This window comes from Stylophora pistillata, chromosome 10 (genome assembly GCF_964205215.1).
Source record: "Stylophora pistillata chromosome 10, jaStyPist1.2, whole genome shotgun sequence".
Lineage (NCBI taxonomy): Eukaryota > Metazoa > Cnidaria > Anthozoa > Scleractinia > Pocilloporidae > Stylophora > Stylophora pistillata.
The window spans coordinates 2,176,784-2,201,565 of record NC_142528.1 but is presented as its reverse complement, the minus strand read 5'-3'; the positions used below and the strand labels follow the sequence as shown (position 1 = coordinate 2,201,565).

Sequence of the window (24,782 nt, the reverse complement as noted above, 5' to 3'; positions counted from 1 at the left end):
TCCGGGCGGGGCTCGAACCATCGACCTCTACCTCCCGCGCAACAGTCCAGCGCTCTAACCAATTGAGCTAACCGGGTGGTGGTTTCTGAATGATCATAGCAAATTTTAACTTCTTTTTGATGCGATCAGCGATTGTGATCGATCGACTTATCCACGCCGAAGTCTATAAACTACTCGTGTTGGTATGTAGAGTGCATCACTTAATTATTTAATTAGGTCACACATGCTTGTTGGAGCTCCGACATTTTACGCAAATTTTATCATCTATGGTTGCTCATGGCCTTTTATTCAGGCATTAGTATCTTGCTATTGTGCCTAATGGTAACTGAGACACAAAATTGATTGGAGAAAACAAGATTCTACGTTGTTTCAGGTGGTCTTTCGCCAAAGACCAGACCGATCAGTGTGGAAGCCGAAGCCACAAAACCGTCTGCTTTTGCATTTTTTAAAATGCCTTCTCGGTCGCGGGCGATTGTCTCGCATTCGGATAAATCGTCCATCGTGGAATATCCGCATGCATGCCTCACGCTAAGCTGCCTTGGAAGTCAAATCAAATTCCCTCGCGAGCACTTGTCGTTCTTGTTGTCGATCGACTGTCGTCATAGTTCGTCGCGCTACATTGATAACACAAAGACAAAGTACGGAAAGTCCAGGATTCCGTATTACTCTAATAGTACGGCGACTTGCCAGCTGTTAATGGCCTGTGGCGACTTCCATCCACAACCGGGACCTACATTAACATCCACGAAACCAAAACCAAACTCATCGTCGATGCCAAAGTGTCCAGTTTGCGAGAAAACTGTACAGAGAAATCATAGACGCCTGGAATGTGAAAAATGCTTTGATTTAATTCATCTTCGTTGTGCTGGTGTAACAAGTTTTAACCATGTGAAGGCAAACTTTCCCTGAAAGTGGATCTGTTGTAACTGTGCGCTATCAATGCTGCCTTTCCATGGTCAATTTGATCTAGACCAATCAGGCCCGTCTGAGGCCTGTTACGAAATGCAAGCTAATGATGTTATATTAGAGACATTGATCGATAAATCCGGCTCGCTGAAGTTGATGCACTTGAATACGCAAAGTATGCTTTCGACATTTAATGAATTCGCTTTGACAGTCAACAAATACCCCCTTGATATCATAACTCTAAGTGAGACCTGGATGAAGAACAATAAGGATCTACTAGAATATGACTCACTCCCTGGTTTCTCAAAGGAATTTCGGAATTGGGACAATGTCAAGGGCGGTGGGGTGGGGGCATATATTCGAGACAATATCAAATACAAGCGACGAAAGGACATCGAGAACACCCAACCTGACATGGAACACCTCTGGCTGGAAATTCAAGGAAAGAACAAGCGCAGTAAACTTTTGGTGGGGAGTTTGTACCGGTCAGAAGCCATGCACAGACCTTCGGCATGGCTGGACAAGTTCGAACATCTCATTGGTTGCATTATTGCGCAGTGGGATGGTCTTCTCCTTCCTACAGGCGACGTGAATTTCGACCTATTGGGCATACAGGACGCCCCAACGCGGCGATATATTTCCCTACTTGACACCCTTAATGTCAAGAAAATCATTGACAAACCTATAAGATCAACAAAAACATCACGAACCTTACTGGATCACATTATTATCAATGATCCATCCAAAATAACATCTCATCGTGTGATATCGTGCAGTATTGTGAGTGACCACTATGGCCCCTTCGCGTGTGTAAACATCAGCGTAACTCGTTATCAGCCAAGATATAAGTACATCAGAAACCTGAAGAACTTAAATGAGACAGCTTTTTTAGAGGATCTCTCCGCACTACAATTTTCGGTAATAACATCAACTGATGACCCTGACGATCAATTAGAGACTCTCAACACCTTGTTTAACGACTGCCTTGAAAGGCACGCACCCCTCAGAAGGTGCCGTGTGACACGTCCTCCCGCCCCGTGGATGAATAACGAAAGAATACTTAACCTCCACTCACAAAGAGACAAACTGAGGCGAGAAGCGCATCAGTCAAATTCAGAATCTTCTTGGTCTGCTTTCCGGGAAGTGCGAAATAAAATAAAGAGCGCTATACGCAAAGCTCGTAAAGCTTTCATGGAAAAGGCTTTGCTGTGCAACAAGTCTAAGGAAGTCTGGCGCATGGCTCACCGCGTACTCCACCCCTGTCGACAGCCTTTAAGGTTCGACCCACACAAGCTTAATCTTCATTTTGCTACGATCGCAAGGGATACGCTTGATGTTGAATCGACCAACCAAGATGAACTCTTCCAGTTCATCCGCGGTCTTACGGATAAAGAGGGCGCCTTCCACCTGGAAAGTGTTACACAAAGAAAAGTCCTGCGAACCCTTAAACAACTGCGCAGTGACGGTTCGACTGGACCCGACCAATTGCCTGCCCAGTTTGTAAAGCTGGCCCGCCCACTCACAACTAACATCAATAACTCTATTTCAAAGTCGTACTTCCCGCATGCCTGGAAATTCGCGTGTATCAGCCCCATTCCAGAAGTTGACACACCTGTCTCGGAAGATCACTTGCGTCCAGTGTCGATTCTTCCCGTACTTTCTAAGGTATTTGAGAAGCTTGTTGCTTCCCAAATGACTGATTTCTGCACTAGGGAATCTCTCCTTAGGGACACTATCTCGAGCTTTCGTAAGGGGCATTCGACCTCTATGGTACTCTTAGGTATAAGGGACGACCTATTGAGTGCCATGAAAACGAAAGAGGTAACTCTTACGGTATTAGCAGACTTTTCGAAAGCATTTGATACCGTTTGTTTTAAAACGGCGATAACCAAGTTGCATCACCCCGGTTTTTCAAAGTATGTCCTCGAATGGCTGGCTAATTATCTATGCGGCAGGAGACATTACGTTCAAATTGATGATCGCAAATCGTCACCCGTGCTCTCCGAATTTGGAGAGGCTCAATCCTTGGACCAATGTTGTTCATCTCTACGTCGCGGATCTTCAAGATATTCTTCCACCTACAATCAAAAGTTTCCAATATGCCGACGATACAACATTATACTCTAGCTGTTCTACACCGCAGATCGCATCTCAAGCGGAAAGCATGAATGCAACCCTGGCAGGCCTCGGCGCCTAGTTAAATGATTCAAACCTGGCCCTTAACTCTAAGAAAACCAAGGCCATTCTTATCTCAACTCCACAGATGGCTCATGTACATTCTCTCGGAAATCTGGAGTTGGGATTAGAAATCTCCGGTAAACCACTGGAACGTATTAATATTACCAAACTCCTGGGAGTTCACAATGACTCAAATCTTAAGTGGGAGTTTCATATCAATTCTATTCTTAAATCTTGTTATGCGACTCTGAGAACCTTAAGAGAAATAAGGAACTTTACTAATTTTAAACTACGGAAACATTTGGTACAAACATTAATTCTGTCTAAAATAAGCTACTGTAACATTGTTTTTTATCCACTACCAAAGTTCCTCTCAGCTAGACTACAAAGGCTCCAGTTCGCTATGGCTTGTTTCATCACTTGTAAATACGTAAACAGTATATCTACCATTTTGGATCTTGGCTGGTTACCTATCCTGGAGTTAAGGGACTACTCGCTACTAAAGACTATTTTAAAAGCACTGTATTCTGATAACTGACCCTCCCATTTAAATTTGCACGTCGTAAAACCCGTTAGGCATCTCCGTTCCAGTGTTGCTCCAAGGTTTTATGTTCCATTTGTACAAGGCACCTTTCAGCATTCAGCAGCCATGATTTTTAACGAATTGCCAGCAAATATAAGGATTGCACAGATTTTAAAGAATACTGCAGGCTCTGCAAGGCGTTCTTAAAGGCGTGCGCTTTGTCTTCCTTGTAAAGACATTGAAACAACCACCACCACCAACCAATATATTCTGCATATTTACTTTCATGTATGGTTTTTATTACAGTTTAGTTAGTCATTATAATTTAGTTTTAATATTAAATATTAGTATCGTAGGCCTTCACAGATGAAGAGCCACACCTTTTTATGTGGATATACTGTGAATAAACCGTTATTATTATTGTTATTATTATTATTATTTTTAATACTATTAGTCGTGTTTATCACGTACGTAATAACGGTCGTCTAGTCCGAGCTTGTTGAGTTCGTTAAGAAAGATTACGTTTTCGAGGAGCTTATTGTTTGGTCTCAGCTCAAAACTCATTTCATGAAAAGCGTGTGTTGTTGTGTAGCGTGACTTTAGATTTTAACTATACTGCGTATTATGCAGGTGCTGGGTTTTTATCTCTAAAAATGTAACAAAAGTTTACTTCCACAGTGTGGATCACCAGGAGGCAAAACGCTGAAATGTATGCTCGAGCATGCACATTGTAACTGGACAGAAGACATGTTATTTGGCACGTTTATCGATTATCCTATGATTTCCAGAATATTCTTGTTTAGTCCTTTAGGAAAGTTCTAGTAGTTCCGGCATGAGTAAGTGACGTCTATTTATCGAAACTCGAGTTGTTTACTGTAAATTCTGGAAAATTCTATGATGTAATATTACTAAAAATAGTCGCGTTGTAAATCTGTAGAATCTTCTAGAAAGATTGTGGGGAACTATGTAAGAAGGTGCAGTAGGTTGTTTCGTTTAGAGGAAAAAGAAGAAAAAGAAGAGAAAAAGATAAAGGAAATAAAGGAGTTAGTGAAAACAATTCATTTCAAGGTTTATAACGAAACCAGTATCAGCGTAATTGAGTATACGGGAACAAGAAATCCTGAAATGTCACATTTTGGTCTAGTGAAGTGAAATAGGATAAAAGGAAACATGCGACTCCTTTTCAGAGTCTGATTTCGAAATAGCAATTGATAGCAAAACTTGAAAAACTATGCAGGAAAATAGAAAACCTTGTGCTGTTGTAGGAGTGTTCGAAAAGCTTCTTTTTCTTTAATTATTCTGGACATGCCATAGGGGCGAAGAGGGCATTTTCACATCATCCTCTTTTAAAGCGTGTTTTCGAAAATTTACGTTTTCGATCGACAGCTATATTATCCAGATTTGTGTTGATGGTAGGTTATACTGTAAGAATTAGTTTGCTTTTTCGGCCAAATTTACCCCACTAAGTGAAAGTGCGGACTCAAAGTTAGGTGTTGAATTCGATTTAGCCTGAGGCCGCTAAATTTTCCTGTCAGTCAAAACAGGATGTCTACATCAATTAATGATGAATCCTTTTCAAAAATCCATCCTCTGTAGTGAACACGTCAATGGTTTTCTATCACACAGAATCTTTTCCTGTATTCAAAAAATGCTAACATCTTTATTTACATCAAAGTTATATAACGTTTATATCGTTTTTGAGAACAGTGAGGAAAATTTACTGACATCACTGTTCATAAATTTCCGATCTTATTTCGCAATACTGATGCAGCCGGACATTCATTGTTGTATTACTCAGATATTTACTATCGCTAGGTTTTCAAAACCCGTCCACAGTTCACAGTGAAACCTTTATTTGACGAAAAAAAGACTGCGCTACCGAGTTAAAGTTGCTTTGATACCACCACACAGTCTGAAAACGGTCTGTCTTGAGATTCGTGTCAAATCGTACAAAGCAGTGTCGTCTTTGCCATCTCTGTTCTCGCGCTTGAAGAACTTTTAAACCTGACTGCATTGTTTTAAAAATAAAAAATCTTAAGGAACTCCATGAATCGACCGCCAACAATCTCCGTTTTGATAAAACAGGAGTGCATAAAAGTTTGTTTAAAAATTTTTTTTTCGTGAAACCAACTGTTAAGCTTGAAAAGTTATTTTTAGGAAGTAACAACGAATGGATATATTTAAGAAGGTAAGATTTGTCAAATAGCCGAGTTTTACCACAAATAAAAGGTTAAGCCTAACGGCCGTTTAAAAGCTCGGCTGCTTTTTCTTTTCTCTTCAATTTTTTCCACAAATGTTATTTTTAAGACTATGTTACATGGCTTGGAAAGTTTCGCTTCTCTGTCAAGTTTTCATTTGATTCAGCCGAACCATTTTAGTTGAGTTCAATAAGTATTCCCATTTGTTTTAAAATTCGAAGATCTGCCAGTGGTCACTTATCCATCGTGTGGCATCGAAAAGTCGAGAACTTTTATGGACAGCATTGCAGAGACGTGTTTAATTATTCTGAGTTAAACTTTCCCTTTTGGCTGATCCAAAAACCATATTCCCTTAAAATTTTATTCTCAACTTCTTATGAAATGCGTAGGTTGTATATATTGTGCTTGTCCAGGACCAAAACTATTTACTTGAAATAACTTTAATGTCTTTAATACTTCTTGAAGAAGCCTGTGTGAATATTTCAAGACTTAGTTATGCTAATAAGGATAATAAAAATGCAACGTAATGACTTGGTAAACTTTTAAAAAGTACTCAGACATGAGTTAGGACATAACTGTAGGAAAATCTCACCTTGTCCTTCTGGTATTAAGGAAGCCAAAACGGCGAGAATGAAGCAGTAGAATACAAAGAGCATGTTTGCTAGAAAATGCCCGCTGTACTTACGGCGAATTACGGCGAGTTTTTCAACCTTATGCCGGAGAAATATCAGACAAATTGAGACAGCTGAAGTTTAATATGCGTTGAAATACACAACCTTCTCTGTTTAATTATGGGGTTGTCAGTGGTTGCCACAATTGAATAAGTTTCTCTGGGATGTAGTTGGTTGGTGAAAGTCGATTATACTTAATGCATATTGATGGCCTTCAATTTGAATTTTAGGGAAAGTTGTCCTTTATGTGTTTTTCTATTCTGGTTTAGTTATCTCTGTAGGGGTGCAATGTATGGCGATAAGTTACTTGAAAACGTTTTAACAAATATTTCTACGCTCTCCTTATCTACCCAAACTTGACCGCAAAATAAAGACGACCAAACCATCAACTAAACATTTAGAACTTTCATACAAAATCCTGAAGTAACACAGAAATTCTTCAGACGGTAGAAACTTGTTTGAAAGCCTCATTGGCCTTTCGGTTCTATATAGTTCCTGGGATATCCCGTATATCCCTGACAGCATTATTTTTGAAAAAAAAAACATCTCAAGGAACTCAACGAATCGACGATGAACAATCTCCGTTTTAATCAAACAGGATTGCATAAAATTTTTTTAACAAAAATCTTCTTGAAAACCACCTGTTTAGCTTGAGAAGCCCCGGCTCTTTAGGAAGTAACAGTGAATGGATTTATGTATGTATGTATGTATGTATGTATGTATATATGTATGTATGTATGTATGTATGTATGTATGTGAAGTAAAATTGTGTTCCAAGCTTAGTTTCTTTTCTCCAGACGCAAAGTTTCAATCCACAAAGTCCTCAGATTTTACCAACAGCCAAGTATTAATACAAATAACACGTTTAAGCCCAAAGTTAAAAGCATTGGTGCTTTTCCTTTTCTCTATATTTTTTCTCTTCAGGTAGGGTTTGAAAATTAAAAATTTTTCACGAAACGTTAGTTCGCTTGTATTGACGATACAAAGGACCTCCAGTGATAATTTCGCTATCACGTGGCATCGAAAATTTTAAAACGTGCATAGACAGCGTTGTAGAGACGTGATTAATCATTCTACCGTATACTCTCTTTTTGCTACTCCAAAAATCATGTTCCCCATATTCTTCATCTTGTTGCTCGTAAATAATTTGTTGTAAAATGAATTCGGCAAATGTTGAACGTACTGTAAAATTTGAATAAAGGCTGATAGTTTCGAAAGAAACTGTTTAGGGCTGCGTAGGTGTGGGTAACGAAATAATTTGGATATATCAACAAAGTTGAAATGGTAAATTGGCCACCGTATGTGGCCAATTTACCGGTGGCCAATTTACCATTTCAACTTTGTAAAATTTGAAGGTTACTTCATACCATCCAAAGGAGAAAACTATTTGTCATGATTGGAGTAATTTGTTATACCTAGCAACACTGGAAGTTTGTGTGAATATTTCAAGGCTTTGTTATGTTAATAAGGATATTAACAATCTATAATAATAAATTTTTAAATAGTACTCAGACTTGAACCAGGACAAAATTATAGGAAAATCTCACTTTTTCTTCTGCAGGTATCAGAGAAGCCAAAACGGCGAGAACGAAGCAGTAGAATGCAAAGAGCATGTTCCCAGAAAATGCCCGTTATAATTTTCTCGAGTCAGGCAATTTGAGCTAGCTGAAGTTTAATCTGCGCTCAAATACACCTCATTCTTTCTTTATTTATAAGGTTGTCAAGGGTCATTTCTTATGACTCTTTCCCCTTGTTATGTTGAGTTGGAGAACCCAATGCAGCCGTTCTTAGCGTTCAGCGCGCTAAAAGTTGTTTGTATTTTCGATCAAAGTGTCAGGAAATATGCTTAGTAATGTTAGATTGTAGTTGTACCTTTTTATTCAGCGGTCGCCACATGTACCTGTTCAGACACACAAGGTACTCGAGTACCATACCGTAAAAACGACATTTGGTAAATTCTCGCTTGTGCAACTTGAAGTTTGTTTGAATCTTTTCTTCTTTGGAAGCTTTGCTAACATGGTTTGTGTATAGAGATTACTCCGCGTTTACGATTTTTATTTACGAATTAAGCAGTATAAGCCCTCAAGGATTTCATGGTAATTCAAACTCCTAAGTTTACAAGGCCAACCAAGGGGAAATATACATTAAATTTTAATTTTACAGGTATTTGTATAGTTTCTCTTTACGGTTTCTGGAAGCTTCACCGTCAACCGTCCTTTCGATCTTCGGCTAACCATTGGTGCTACAATTACTTTTATATTTATCTATTATTCCAAAAAAAAAAAATTAAATTTAGCCTGACCAACATAACTCTAAAAGTGGTTAAATGAGTGCGAAGAAAATTTGAACGTTCCCTCTTACTTTTTCCAACGCTTTTTTCTAAAATCTGCTATCCGAGTTTGCATGCCGACCTAGGCAGGAGTAAAAAAACATCACCATGCTTTGAAAAATTTATCTACAGTCACAAAGACACGCGGGAGGTTGCAAGACCTGTCAAGGAGTTACAAACAAATCCCGATGTTTTGCTAGATTTCACTAAACTCACAAAGACATACAGGAAGTTGCAAGTCCTGTGCAAGAGTCATATACAAATTCCGATGGTTTTCTAAATATCACTAAACTCACAAAGACCTCCGGAAGGTTGCAAGACTTGGAGAGGCACCATTACGCAAATAAAATGTTTTGATCATCATCTTGTCGTATGCTTTATCTTTCACCACACATAGCCGTAGCTTTTCAAATTCTACTCTTTTAGGAACTCACAAAAAGCTTCAGTACATTCAAATAACTTAAAAATTTTATTCCCAATCTATGCATATTTTTTACAGCAATTATAATTTCCAGAATAAACTTAAATACTCAGAAGTGGCGGGGAGCTCGGTTCTAGCAACTTGAAATTTTAAAATTTGAGATGATTTTAAATTTAAGAAGGAATAAATTAGCCCAAAACACGCTTCTTGCTCCCCAATTTGCCTTCTCACTTTTCGTGTTATCTTCAATCTCCCGTTTAGCTCCCTTAATTTTCCCTGTAACTTATTCGAAAATATTTTATACTTTAGTTAAAAAACGGACGGTAACTGATCGTTTTGTCTATTGCCATCACCTTTTTGTTGAATGATGTATTGATATCATTGGGAGGAATGACTTTGAAATTTCCCCCCCCCCCCCACCCCTGGTGGCTAAAAAGAATGTTAATTAGGAGTTCACTGCATTCAAAAACTAAATGATGACATGGCTGTTAAATGAGATTTAGTGCGAGATGAGTGTAAAACATCTCAATTGCACATTTCATTACCAGCAGTGTGAAGTGGTCAAATTGACTTTCTCACCTCCAGGATCTAAAATTTAACTCTCCTTATTGGTTATCATAGATTTCTTTGTGGGTTAGTCATGGGAATCTTTCATGGTTAAATCCAAACAATATCCTTACTTGGAAGTTATCTTCCATCTCAACAGCAGTTTGTTGATAGTGTGTTAAAATGCAGACTATATACCCTTGCAACACTGGATAGTAAGAGAGTTTGAAAACCCACATAATGGGAAAAAATCACGTTTGAAAGAAGCTCTTCGTCAGAGATTTCAATTTTTTCTTCTACTCAAGAGAGGCCATAGTTCACCTCCACATCTCCCATGCATACTTTATTCTTATTTCATCAATTGTCCCTTCAACCTTTCACATTTTTTAAGATAAACTTAGAAGCAAAATAACTTGGAAAGTGTTAAACTTGTATGCTACGCATGTAAAACATGCGTAGCATACAAGTTATCATTGATTTCCCGTCAGCAAATCAATGATAAGTCATTATCAAACCGCGTAAGCTATCACGATACTCGCAAGAATATCGTCTAAATTAATGGCGATGTACCTGAACACGAGTGTCCATCGCCAATGTATCCCTCTCTGCAAGTACAGTGATAGGAGCCCACGGTGTGTTGGTATAGTATCCATTGACGTCACAAGCATTGTTTCCACTGATGCATTCATCTTGATCTGGTTAGTTCAAGAGAAAGGAAGAAGTCATGATTTCATAAATGTTAATAAAGCAGAGAAATAGCCTTACACACTACTAAATTGACAATCACTGCCATAAAACAAGAATTAATTGTCTCCCAGCAAAATAGACCGTGTTTACCAGCAATATTGGAAAAATAATTTTTTTTTTCAAATTCTATCCAAATTTAGTTCAGTTTGAGATCGTCAAACTCCTGCGTATAATTGCCTTGAAGCTTTTTACTCAGTGAAACAGAAACATAAAGCGGAAACTGTGCAATGCATAGTTATTCACGAGTTTTTATGTATTGAAGCTACCAAGGATACTATAAAAATAAAAGACAACGCAAGCAGTGGCTTAACTATGATTTACCTTCCAAGTACATATCACAGTAAACCAGAACTGCCTTCCCAGTGCTAGATGGATCCAGCCAGTATTTGTTGCTTCCGGTGGCTTTCCCTTCGCTTGCTTTTATTTCACGGCATGAACGTGCTGGTAACTCCGGAATCGAACCCAAGGGAGCTGAATGGGTAAAAATGTTGGAAAACATAAGGTATGTTAAATTGCGTTCATCGAAAGAGGAATAAGAACTAATTGCACAAAAATATGACTTTTGAATCCCACTCACTTGTATGTCCTCCTTCGGTTGTCAAAGCTTAAAAGCTCGGTTAAGCTGTCCCCCTACCCCCATGGATAGGTAGGTACCCTCTCTCATAAGCTTTACTAGATTAGCTTCTTGTAACACTTTAAAAGGTAAATAAACCAATAATTTCTCGTTTTACACACACACACAAGTTGTCTTTGTCTCTCTCTAGAAAAATTATAGAGTTATATATTCTTTATATAATACCATAAGAGATCGGAAAAGGTGGACTGTAAGCAGCCGTCGAGCTTATGTTCAAAAATATTTTTCTATTTCAATATTAAAATATCGTTATTGGAATCCTAATTATATACACATGCATACTCTTTCTAGAAAACGTCTGTTTGACATTGTTTGCATAAGAAAATTATCGTAATCTTTGCTTGTGTTAAAGATATCCATGATTATTATTCGACAAGGTGGTTAGCTTAGTACATACCTCTTCCGTTCAAACGGCGAATATAAAACCACGCTGGGTATGAACGGAAATTCTCAGGTCTTGCGTCCTTTGTGCGGTTGTTTAATTCACAGATCTGTTCTTTTCTGTTGAAATTATAGCTCTGGCAGGTAATTTCCCTTTCACATAAGATATCACAGATATGAGGAGCTACCACCGCCATTTTATTGAAAATGAAACCTCTGAGAGCCATGCCACGAATATTAATTTCTGTCCTGCATTGATCCTCAGCGGTCACAAGGTTGACGAACATAACACAGACAAGAAAATAACAAAATCTCCACAACATTATTCCTGAAAAACGGAAATCATAGATAGGTCTGGGTATCAACTAACGAACTTTTATCTTAAGGCTGACTAAGAACAGTGCATGTAACTGGCATGTGATCTCTTCAGTGGTGCCAAATTAAAACTACTGAATGCATGAGACTTGCTGCCATCAACGTCAGGTAAATGGCCATTGGTCCCATGAGAATTTAACATTTTATTGCGAAACTTTAGAAAGGCTGTGTCAGGAAGAGCCATTTCAGTTAAGTTCCAACAAGCCTTTCGGCGTTTTTTTCAAAAACAAAGGTCTACCAATAGTCGTCTTGTCCATTGTGCGGCATGGAAAAGCCGAAAATGTTCATGGACATCATTGCAGAGACAGAAAACTTGCATAGAGAGCATCGTAGACGTGCCTATTTTTTCTAAACTTTCATTTAGGCTACCCCAAAATCATAACCGTTTCTAATCTCATTACTGCGAAACAATTGTTTGCAAACTGAATGCATGAACTTCCTGAATTAGCTTCTTGCAATCCACTAACCCGCTGAAAAAATTTGAATACAGAAGCTTGTACATGAATGTATGTGAACTGACAATTAAGAAAAAGAGGCCTATTTTCTTTTTTCTTTGCAAACTTCAGTATCCGCTAAACCATGATGAAGGAGTTACTTACTCTTCTGCAAGTTAGCTGAGAGGTCATCATTTTGAAATTTCTGTGTAATTTCCCTGCCAGGCGGTAACCCTGAAAGGTTACAAACGAAGCAGACAGGCCTACCATTAAAAATTATCTTAAAAGGAAGGTTTAAATTCATTCGCATCATATTTGTACAATACGCCATGCGCATAAGATTACATTCGATGTGAAATGGGGTTGACAGGCCTACACGACTTCTCAGCGCGTGTTTAGAATAGCCTATTCAAAGTTTTGCCCTCATGAGTATGTCTTTGAGCGACCGTCCTCTTTTGTAAGATACGAGGGGCAGTCTTTTGTATATTTCGCTCAGTGGTGGTTGTATTTCTATTACATGCCAGTTTCTCATGAGAATTTGCTTTAGGTTTGGCACTGATGGTTGGTATTGTGTAACAAAAGGCAAGATTCGTTGGTTCGTCTTCTGTTTCTATTGAAGAGCTAGTTTCTTGTTTTTGAAATTCACCTCTGAGAGGATTGTGTTAATGAGGTCCTCTGGGTAGCCTCTCTTCAGTAAATGCGCCTTGAAATTTGCGATTTTCTCCTCGAATATTGTTTGAGAGGAGTTTGTTCTGAGAAGTCTAAGGGCCTCCCCTTTTATGAAGCCTTTTTTAACTCCTTGAGGGTGACAGGAACTATAATGTGTATAATGAAATGTCTCAGTTTGTTTAACAGGAGTACGCACATCAAGGACTGCGTCTTTTTCGAATCGTTCGCTTTGTAGATGTAGGTGTCCAAGAATGTTGTTTCCTTATCGGAAATCTCAGCCGTAAATTTTATTGTTGGATGATGATGGTTAGCTCAATTGGTAGGGCGCCGGAATGTTGTGCGGGAGGTCGAGGGTTCAAGCCCCGGCATGACCAACACTCAGGATCTTAAAATAATCGAGAAGAATTTGCTGCCTTTCTATAACATCAAGAAATGGTTAGATATTCTAGTCTTCTCGGATAGGGACGAATGAGTGGAGGTCCCATCTCCTGCAAGGTTGGGGTAAGAGACATTAATTTCCCACGCACGAGGTTACTGTGTGATGGATGTCCTCCACTGGGGTGGTTTGGGTGGGTTCATTAGAGGGCCATGTGTTAGAAAACTCTTTACTGGGTTAATCATGTATCTGCCCTCTTGAAATAAAGAATATTGTATTGTAAAGAACATTGTATTGTATTGTATTGACCGAGAAATCCGAAATGTTTTCCTGAATCTTGCCTCCGAATAGTTGTTCCGAGCATTCTCCCACCATCCAGCGCTTCTCCTCAACCGACGACAGGAGCGAGACACAGGAGTGATGTTGTTTCGTTGTGATGAAATAAACAACACAACAAGAAAACAAGCATTCAAAACTCTCCTCCTCTGAGCAACTAGGTGGTTTAACGCCATTTGCATGTTAAGGCGCCTTCTTCTTCCTTCACGGATGGCATTAGCGATGAGAAATTCTTCCGAGTTGTTTCTCGCGCGGTTTTCCGAAAACTCCGCCATGTTGAATCCTCTTGGGTTCATATCAGTAACCGCTGACCGTAACGGTTTCATTTTGTTGTTGCGCCATTTTCGATGAGCCTCGTCTTTCGCGACAGGCAGCTTAAAAATTCCTATTCCCTTCGATCGTCTGCACGATCCGCAGCCAAGGACGGAGCAGTTGACCCTTGGCATCACTTCATCACTTACGAATCCTCTTAAGATAATATTTCAGTTAGATTATTTTTAGATCATCCGTAAAAAAAGAATAAACTGGAAGCACTTTGTGCAGCTTCGCGGTCACGTGACATGCCATGAACCAACACAAAGAGTTCCATCGTTTGAAGTTCGCCGGATTTCATAACCAGTTCCCTCTATTAACTCTGGTTCAACTGACGTCTGAATCATCTGTCGAACTTAATTATTTGGGTCGACCCAAATAGGTATTAGGTTCGGCACATGCAGAGTTCGACGTTTGAACCGGGCCTTAGAGGCTCATTGTAGGTTTTAGGCTGAATACTTCCTAATAAAGAGTTCATTATTCCTCTCTATTGATAGGTCACGAGTAAGTTTTAAAATGTTTCTAGAATACTTGATCTTGAGTACTTTAATGATTCCTCAATCTTCCTGTCCATAACACATATTTTATAATCATGCAGCCAACATTGAGCTGCTTATCGTTGTATTTTCAGAACTATGAACAGGTTGGAGAAAGGAAAAAGAGAAAACCTAGAAGAACTGAGGCGAATTTTAACAAATGTCTATTTGAGTTGTTCAAATATTACTCAATAATTTCAAGATGTCTACTTGAGTTGTTCAAATATTACTCAATAATTTCAAGATATCAACAAAGTTGAAATGGTAAATCACAGGCAGCCCAAGCTCACTACTGGAAAAGCGGATGTGACTCTTACCGTGTTGCGCAACGTTTTATATTTATAAAGGTTTTTATGGGATGTTATCGATTTGCCTTAAAAGAGAGAAAACAATTTCTTGTTTTGAAATAAAATGGGCTTACCTTATTGCCTTGTTGTTTTCTTTGTTGATTCCTAGCGTCTCAGGCCATTTTCAAGCGTTTTCGGCGAGTTAGCGCTATGTTGGTGTTCAACTGCTAAAAGGCCGGAAACCTATTTTAAAAGTGTCCGTCGCCCGAAGCGAATAATTCCGCCAAAAAATTACCACCAGTCTCGATTCCTCCAGAAAATCAAAGCAGAGATGTTGCAGTTCCATTTCCATTCACTCGATTCCCAATTCCTCCCACAGATCTTTCACTAGCGATGCTTTTATCTCCAGATCGACAAACAAACCAGTTAGCTCCTCTGGTCCCCTCGGGAGGTTTTGTCAAGAAACCAGTGTTGTAGCCACGGGTACACAAAAACCAATGGTGTAGCCATGGGTACCAAAATGGGACCTAGCTATGCCAATCTTTTTGTAGGTTTTGTCGAACACTAATAAAACGGCTCCAAACCTGAACTCTACGGTCGCTACATCGACGACTGCATCGGCGCCACCTCCTCTACCAGAGAGGAGCTGACTCAATTCATAACCGCAGTCAATTCTTTTCACCCGGCTCTGAAAGGGACATCAAAGTTTCAATTGAAGGCAACGGTTTATGCACTAGTGTGTATAACAAAGCTACAGACTCGCATAATTACTTGTTGTATTCGTCTTCGCATCCATCTCACGTTAAGAACTCCATTCCTTTCTCTCAGTTTCTAAGACTTCGTCGTTTATGTAGCGATGACTCTGATTTCCACCACAAATCAGAGTCAATGTGCCAGTTATTCGATAAACGTGGTTACCCTGATTCTGTCGTTCAAGCGGGTTACCACCGCGCCCAACTTATTGATCGACATTCAGCACTACAAACGTCACAAAAGGAAGATTCCGACCGCATTCCATTCACCCTCACAACAAATCCGTTAAATCCATCATTCTTAAAAACTTTAAATTACTTCAAAACGATCCAGGGACAAGCACTATCTTTTCGCAGCCTCCGCTCATTTCATTCAAACGCGACAAAAAGGTAGGTAATTTTTTGGTCAGAAGTTCTTTTCAGACTAATGACCAACCAGGCACTTTTAAATGCGCTCGTGCACGATGCAAAATGCGTCCTTTCATTCACAACACTGAGAAAATATCGGGACCCAAACGATCCATTAAGATCACCGATCACTTCACGTGCACCTCCGCCAATGTAATCTACTGCATAACTTGCACTTATTGCAAAAAGATTTACATCGGCGAAACAGGCAGAAGACTAGGTGATCGATTCCGAGAACACCTTCGCGACGTGGAGAGGAATGACAAGGACACATCGAAACCAGTCGCTAGACATTTTAACTTGCCTAATCATTCCAAGCAACATATGGCAATCTGCGGTCTTTCCCAGTTACACTTAGGTAGCACGGAAATCCGTAAACTCTTGAACAAAAGCTCATCTTTCAAACCGGCAGTCTAAATCCCACAGGTATCAACGAACGCTTTTCATTCCACTAATTTATTCGTGTTTTTCTCGTTGCCATGTTCCCACCAATCACGTAGCTCCATTTTCTGCCTTTAAAAGCACACACAAACCACAATTCCTCTATTCGCTCGGACGAAGGGCTAACGCTCGAAACGTCAGCTTTTATAATCGTGAGGGTGGCCAATTTACCATTTCAACTTTGTTGATTTATTGAAATTATTTCGTTACCCCCACCGACGCAGCCCCAAACAGTTTCTTGAGAAACTGTCAGCCTTTATTCATAAATATTACTCAGTTTTAATAGACCGGTCCAGCTTGTCTGTTAAAGTGGGGGGTAACGATTATTGTTCCACAGAAATATGTTTGTATTTTTTATCAGGGAAACAGTACATTGTACTTAATTGACAATCATGGCCACACAACACAACAGAATTTTAATATTTTCTTTCAATTAAATGGACAATGCCTGCAATATTGAAGCAAGAATGTTTTTCAAACTTTCATCAAAATTCAGTTTAGTTTCAGCTTGTCCGTTGGTGCGACTTTTTGCCCTTTTTGGCTTTTTTATGAAAAGCGGGAACCACAGAACAAAGTTCCCGCTGAATTCTCAACTAGTGCATGATGAAAATTTTCAATTCATGCTGCACCGAAGAAGATTGATCTAAAGAATCGACGAATTTAACAAAGAAGGAAACCAGAAGTGACTTAAAACAATGTGGTTAACCTTCCAAATACATATCACAATAAACCAGAACTGCTTTCCCAGTGCCAGATGGATCCAGCCAGTAGTTGCTACTTGCAATGTCTTTCCTTTCGCTTGCTTTTATCTCATGGCATGAACGAGCTGGTAACTCCGAAATCGAACCCAAGGGAGCTGGTATAGGATAAATAGCTGAAAACAAAGTATTCGTAGGTGTGTTCGAATTCCTTTCACTTGAATGTCCTTCTTTGGCTGAGAATGGTTAAACTCTCTGTCAGACATCAACCTGACCTTGAGAGGCGGGGTCCTCTCACTCATAAGCCCACTGTTTAGGGCTTTTAGTTATTTTTATATTACGAAAAGCGCGGAAGATCAGAAAATGTTAGTTGTTTGTAAAGTGGGAAGTATGACTAAAATATGTCTAACTATCATTTAAAATGCTTGGTCAAGTACTTACCTCTTCCGTTCAAGCGCCGAATATAAAACCACGCTGGATCTACGGAGCGGAAATTCTCAGCTCTTGCGTCCTTTATGCGGTTGTTTAATTCACAGATCTGTTCTTTTCTTTTGAAATTATAGCTCTGGCAGGTAACTTCCCTTTCACATAAAATATCACAGATATCAGGAGCTACTACTGTCATTCTCTTGGAAACAAAACCTTTGAGAGCCATGCCACGAATGTTTACTTCTGTCCTGCATTGATCCTCAGAGGTTGCAAGGTTGGTGAACGAAACACAGACAAGAAAATAAGTAAATCTCCAAAGCATTTTTCCTGAAAAACAAAATTCGTAAGGAGGTCCGCGTTTTACGTGTACGACATCAAAGGGCGAACTTTTTCTATTCTTAAGGCTGACAGTAAACCTTTCTTCTGTGGCTGTCTCTTCTTAATAGACAGACGGTCGAACAGATCTTATACTTCATTCAGCCTTCAAGAGATTTGCTTTGCCTGATTTTGAAATTTTCTTCAACCAACACATCACGGCCTGGATTTTTATTCTAACGTTCCGTTTGTTTAATCACAGGTTATGTAAACCGTAGATCGCTGTTTTTTTTTTATACTTAGAAGAAAAAGGCATTTCTGACCTATTGATTTCATGGTATGCACAATCTCTAGAAATTCGTTCACTAAAAAAGCTATCGTCTTTTTCGAATCACATGTCAATAGTCATCATCATAGTTACTGTGGTCAAAATGTTTGGACTCACTGGGCTGAGCCTCGTGGGTCCACAACATTTTCACCAATGAGATGACGAAATTGTTTTCGATAAGAGTACACGCTGATTTGTTAAACTTTTATCGGGATAGCGCAAATAATTTGCATGCTATTTCAGTTTGAAAAAAGCGCTAATTTTCCTTCTGTGATACAGTTTATGGTCACTGATGGCTTGTAGCTTGCGTCTTCATCGGCCAGATTTGTCAACTGGTTTGGCGGCTCAGATTTCAACACCTGTCAAGTACTGCCTTCTCTCAAAATCGTTAAAAGGGAGAATTTTCGAGCAGGATATAACCTACTTACTCACAGAACAATCTGTTTTTCTCATTAATAAGAGCCACTTTGCTTACCTTACATACCAAGTACTGACAGCTGCCTATTGACTATTCTTTATCAGGATGACAGCAGAAACAACAGAGTTCCGTTTCCTAATTCAATTCGTTATCATATTATTTTCAAATCCCTTGTTATTTTACTTTTAATGGAAAAGTGAAAGTTTAGTATTTTCCAGCTACAGGCTGTATTGTCCAAAATTATCAGCCAGTGTCTTATTTCTAAAATTTCCAAACTAGTTACATTTTGCTTCAGAAGAGGCTATTTTGAGGATCGTCCCCGTTGGGCATTATTGAGCCATCGAGCGGGATCCAAAAGTCGAAAATGGGGTTTTTGGATACCGTTGTAGAAACAGAAAATGTTTTTCCTCTTTTGGTTGCTAAAAGCCATATTACCCTTACATTATATCCTTTGTAGTCTTCTCATTTCCATAACATGTGTCGTAAAATAACTTCAAAATATGTGAACATCTAACAAAATCTGTACGAGCTTATCTTATTGCAGTCCAAGGGAAAACATTTTTAGATTAAATAATTCATATATCCAATACTAGTAGAATAAGTTCGCTTGAATATTTCAAGGCTTAGCTGTGTAAATAAAGATAGAAAAAAAAGGAAAATAATGCTTTCGCAAACTTTGGAATAGTAATTAGACGTGAGCAAGGAAACAGCTCCTAGAAGGAGAATCTCACCTTGTCCTTCTGGTATTAGGGAAGCTAAAACGGCGAAAACGAAGCAGTAGAATACATGTACCATGTTCTCCCGTTATAATTCGAACCACCACAGTAAGGTTTTCTAATTTGAGTAGCACCTCAGATAATTATAAATTAGGACAGCTGAAGTTTAATCTACGTTCAAATACGCGACCCTATTTATTTAATTTATGATGTAAGGCTTTCAGTGGTTGTCAGAATTGATCATAAATTAGTTCCACTGGGATGCAGTTGGTTGGTGAAACTCGATTATTCATAATGTGTATTAATGGCCTTTTATTTCAATTTGTAGAGGAAGATGTCCTCTTTGTGTTTTCCTAGTTTGGCTTAAGTAATCCAAATAACCCTCTAAGCGATACATGACAGGAATCAGTAAACGAGCCGCCACATCACATTTCTGGTTTTTAAGTTGGCGCATTTTACAGATATCAGTAATGATGACCGCGCACGAGATTACTGCGTGATGGATGTCCTCCCCTGGGGTGGGATGGGTGGGATTTATTGGGTGGACTACTGGCATGGATCGCATATGTTCCGTTCTAGTCCTACCCTACTGCGATAATGCAGTGGAAAATGGTTAGAAAAACTCCCCATATGGGAAAAGAATGCATTATGTACAAAAATTACATTTACGTCAACAACTGTAAATTAAACCTTTTAAGGTTAAACTACAAAGAAGCGGTTTATTTCAGCTACACTTCTTAACAGACACTAATGTAGTGAACCATTAGGTTTATTTTGCATGTTTCGGCCGAGCACCAGCGTACAATAATGAAGGAACACATACTCAAAAACATTGCATTTTCAGTAATCGTTATCAAAGCACACGACAAAAAGACATACCGAGAGCTTAGCAACCACTAAAAAACATCGTGGTTAGAACGGTGGCCAGAAAAAACTGCTGTAAAATACCCCGTAGGGAAAAAGAGACAGGAAATCTGGGTAGGAACTAGGCACAAGCTCACGTAACCTTCCTACTAGGCTATATGCATACTTACAAAAAATAAATAAATAAATAAACTTAGCAATAGCTGAGAAGGTGTAGGTCTAGAATGATTGCCCACGTGTAATCACAAGTTTTAATACTCTTATCACTATACCCATAATACATCTATACTCAAGGACCCAGGACCTTGCCCTGTTCCTCTCGTGCCGCAGAAATATTTAATTTCCGGCTTATTCGTTGGCACTCAAACGCCAGAAATTCCATTTTTTTCGAGGAAAGGCATCCTGGTTGATTTGATAAAACAAAGCAAATAGAAACAGAAAGTAGCCCCTTGTCATACAGTCAGGTTCCTTTACTGTAAGTTGATGAAAATCCACGGAAAGAAATTATGTCCCAAGTTCCTTAGGTTGCTTTAATGAAACTTTTGCAAATCTTTTTTAGACTGCCTTCGGGTCTTTTATTAATTTCAGGCAAAATTCTTATTGGCACATCCTCTCCTACTGCATGGGAATGGTATGAAAAGTTAATCGAGGGACAAACTGCCTGTTATAGGGACAGCCGTGAACGGAAAAGTTAAAAAAAAGTCTTGATCGTCACAATCATATTGGCCATAGCTTTTGAGCTGACACTACTTTCTCTTTCTTTCTACGAAAACGCTCCACTTTGATGATCATGACAGTCAGTGTCATATTTGCAATTTGCTGGGGAGCAGAGTCAGTTGAATACGTGTTAAGATTCCTAGCGACTCTCAACATCACGTTTGTCCATATCACTATCGTTGACATGATGGTGTTGCTTAATTCAGCTGTCAACCCCTTCGTGTATGCTCTCCTGAACCATCAGTTTAGACAAAAGAGCAGGGGAGTGATGTGCTGCACGAGTTCTGTGATAAAACCCAGGCCTCGGGCTGAAACTGGAACAGAGGAAAGTGTTGCCAATGAGACTAAGCTTTCGGTTTTTAAACAGCAGACGACACATGAGAGTCTGGATGGGGTTAACTGACAACTGACAAATGGCCAAAATTTTAACTGACAACTGACAAATCGCTGAAAATCTAACTGACGACTGACATTTGTGGTGGGCTTTTACTGATAGCTTACAAAAGACCGGATCGCCCTAAATATCCTAAAAACTGGAACTACATATCACTAGGAGTACGCCAGATCCCTGGTCTAACAGAATTGTCCAGCAAATATGGCCTAGGAGATTTTGATGTTGAACTTTACCACATGGCTCGAATTTCCTCAAGCTTAGAAGTTGAACTACTTCTAAAGAACAACTCGAGGTCTTAAGCTTATTAAGAAATCAAAATACTTTGAATTTGAAGACAGGCTAGGATAGTGTTCATTGACTCAGGAGACTCTGTCCTTCTGAGAAAAGCGTTAAAACCTTGACGGGCTCTAGTCAGAAAACAGCAAGTGATGGAACGGATGAAACGTGTTCTTATACGCAAGTTCGTGGCATCTGTTCTGTGGAGAAGATTTTATTCGTATCGAATGTTGCTACAGGTTGCTTTAAACTAGCATCGGGACTCACTGGTACTGTGTCGCTCATACAGTCCTTGGAAGTTTCTAAAACAGTTTTGGTCTCAGAACCCAAAGCATAGAGAAAGCACACATGCCTCTTCAAGATACCGCAGACAAAGTATCGTATGTAAATGACAACATCGCAAAGACCGTTTCTGAGGTGAAACAAAGGTATAGTATAAAGGAAACCACAGCAACCAATGACCCTAAATAAACTTTGTCTAATAAAACTCGAGTCTCACTCGAACTTCTCCAAGGAATACGCCGCCTGCACAACAGCATAGTCTCAATTAGCAACGATAATCTCGAAGACATGGAATTGTGCACGTTGCTCACAACAGCTGTGGAGAATCAACAGGCAATTTCCTATTTAAGCATGAGACTTTCACCGCATTGTTCTCAAGACTTTGGGATAATTACCAAGGAGTTGCTGAAGAGAGTAACAAAATGAGCAGCCAAAAAAATCCCACTATCCTGTCCCTCAGACGACGGAGTTTGCAAATGTCGATTTTATGCGACCTATGCCTTCAGAAGAAATCAACCCCGAGACTGAAAGTGTTATGAAAGAATTTGCGGAGAAGTAACGTCCCTCGCCAGAGGCAAAGGACACTTCGGGTGGAAACTACGAAGGACAAGGAAGGGGCTTTACCACCGGCCGTCTACACGAAGCAACAAGATTCCACCAAAGTGGACTTGTTAGCCGGGTTGGGGAACGATTTTCAGCCAGTAGGGCTCAGCAGCGACAAACGAACCGACTGTATCGTTGAAGTGGAAGTTGCTGAGGTGCAAACATATGTAGACGGACTCAGAAGACGACCAATTCGCGCCCATTTTCGCTTGGATTTCTAAAAATATGCTTACAGTAGATATCTCTAATAACCTACTTGGAAAGTAGACAAAGGAACATTCCTTTCCGCCAGATTATTTCATTGGAGTCAATCGCAATCGACACATTATAAAACAAAACATAAAAACATAGCATTGTGCTTGAGGACTCTTCAAAAGTTTGTTTTCCTTCTGAAGATCTTCTTTCTAACATTTTGACCGGCTAAGACGGTTGAAAAGAAATGTTTCAATTTTGCACACAGGCGTACAGAAGTTTGAGTGCAGAAGGGTGATAATTTAACTTAAACACCCTTCAAACAAAGACTGAAAGTCACTTAGGATATCTTGGAATTACTTTATTTCAGAATTGAGAAAAAGGAGCTCTTACTTTATCAATTTTCGACTTAATTTTTGAATTTATGCTATGTGCAGTTTTAGGCCAAAAATAGGGTCGGAAAGTAATAATAAACTCGCCAAGTTAATTATTAACAGTCATTTAACTGACAGCTGACAAATGGCCGACATTTTAACTGACAACTGACATTTGTACCCCCCCCCCAATCCAGGCCCTCACACATGACTCAGGAGCCATTACGTTGGTTAATCTTTCGCTTCAGAGAAAGATCGCTAAGCGAGGAATCTTGTTGTTGTTTACAGCATCTATGGATCATCGTCAGGCCAAATTGAAAATCTTGTGAGCCCAGTCAAGTGTTTAATCCCTTTTATGATCTGAAAGAAAGCTATCATTTCATTTAAGGAGCAAAATTTGAGCAGTCCTAGAGCATCAACATTATCTGTAAAGTACATTAGAACCTGTAAGTACTGAAATGTTGCAATTTCACAGTCGAAAAGAACATAAATCAAAATGCATAGCTAGAAAAAAAATATCACTTAACGAAAAAATCTAGTAGCTGGCAAATCAATTAAGCAAGGATAGATATAAGCTAATTATTTGTTATCCTTGTATTCGGAATTCAATATATTTGTGTTAACGGACGTAGCCCTAACTGCATGCAGCAGCTTTTGGAATAACATAATCGTTGCATTCGCAGGCATTACATCAAGCAGCGACTTTTCTAGCGAAAAGTTCTCTTGCTAAAATATTTTTACAAGTACAGTATAGACTGAACTTGTAAACAATGTGATATAAGATAAGTTGTTGACAGTCAAATTTACTGTATTTTGCGCATTTCTAAAGGCTGTGCGATTTATTGAAGGACAACATCCGAAGTCTTCCTGTAGACTAATGGCAAATGCGGCTTTTAAAGTCGAAGGTCATCTAAAAGTGAATCACAGAATAAGAAACGAGAGCACGTGATCAGGGCTGAGTTAATGAGTAACTATAGCAGATGCTTGTATTATTCTGCGATTGGACTGTATCCAATACCTCACTATACGCGACGTGTGAATTTCTCTAAAAATCGTACGTGTAACGAGACTAGGACCCTCGCTTGTCTACCGTCCTCCATTGTAGAGATAACTCCATATTGTCATGATTAAGAGAATGATTAAATAGCATCTTAGGGCTACCAGTCTCGCGTTTAGTTCTAAACACCCACTAGTTGAAATTTAATGAACTTGAACTTAAATAAGTTCGTTTACTCGTAATTTAGAATCAGTCTTTTAAACATAAAGTTGTTTCGAAAAAATGATGATTATCTTACTTAATATCTTCTTAATAACCATTTTGACCTTTTTGAGTTCGCTCTTTGATTCCAAAGGATTCTGATAAATTATTTACTGGTGAACCTAGCTATTTCCGATATCCTGTTTGCAATACTCATCACACCAAGGATTGTCCTTAGCTTCAATATAACTCACCCGGTTGGAAATGCAGGCTCAGTTCTTTGCAAGTTGGTGACAGGTGGGAATCTGGCTTGGCTTCCTGGAATTACCTCAGTTGTTACTTTGGTGGCGATTGCTGTTGCACGATATTATACTATGCTTTATCCACTGGATCCAAATAAAAAACTGACCCTCCGTATGCTTGAGGTGAGTCAAAGCATTACCCGTCGACCTAACAAGTGAACGGGCTGACTGCCCTCTCTCGCAGGCTATTCAGGATAAATTATGAGTGGTTATGTT

The 24,782-nt window shown here is 39.2% G+C and overlaps 1 protein-coding gene and 1 pseudogene across 1 annotated transcript in view; one reads left to right on the top strand and one right to left on the bottom strand.

Moving 5' to 3' along the window:
* LOC148721315 (uncharacterized) overlaps positions 1–19,443 on the bottom strand; it is a 34,223-nt gene extending 14,780 nt beyond the window's left edge. The window contains exons 1-3 of the mRNA XM_088735903.1: positions 19,380–19,443; positions 11,551–11,862; positions 10,841–10,990 (exon numbers count right to left, since the gene is read on the bottom strand). Coding sequence (XP_088592029.1) covers positions 10,841–10,990; positions 11,551–11,862; positions 19,380–19,443 — 526 coding nt within the window. The remainder of the gene's footprint in view (positions 1–10,840; positions 10,991–11,550; positions 11,863–19,379) is intronic.
* The window catches only part of LOC148721312 (QRFP-like peptide receptor), a 107,658-nt pseudogene that overhangs the window by 17,755 nt on the left and 65,121 nt on the right, over positions 1–24,782 (top strand).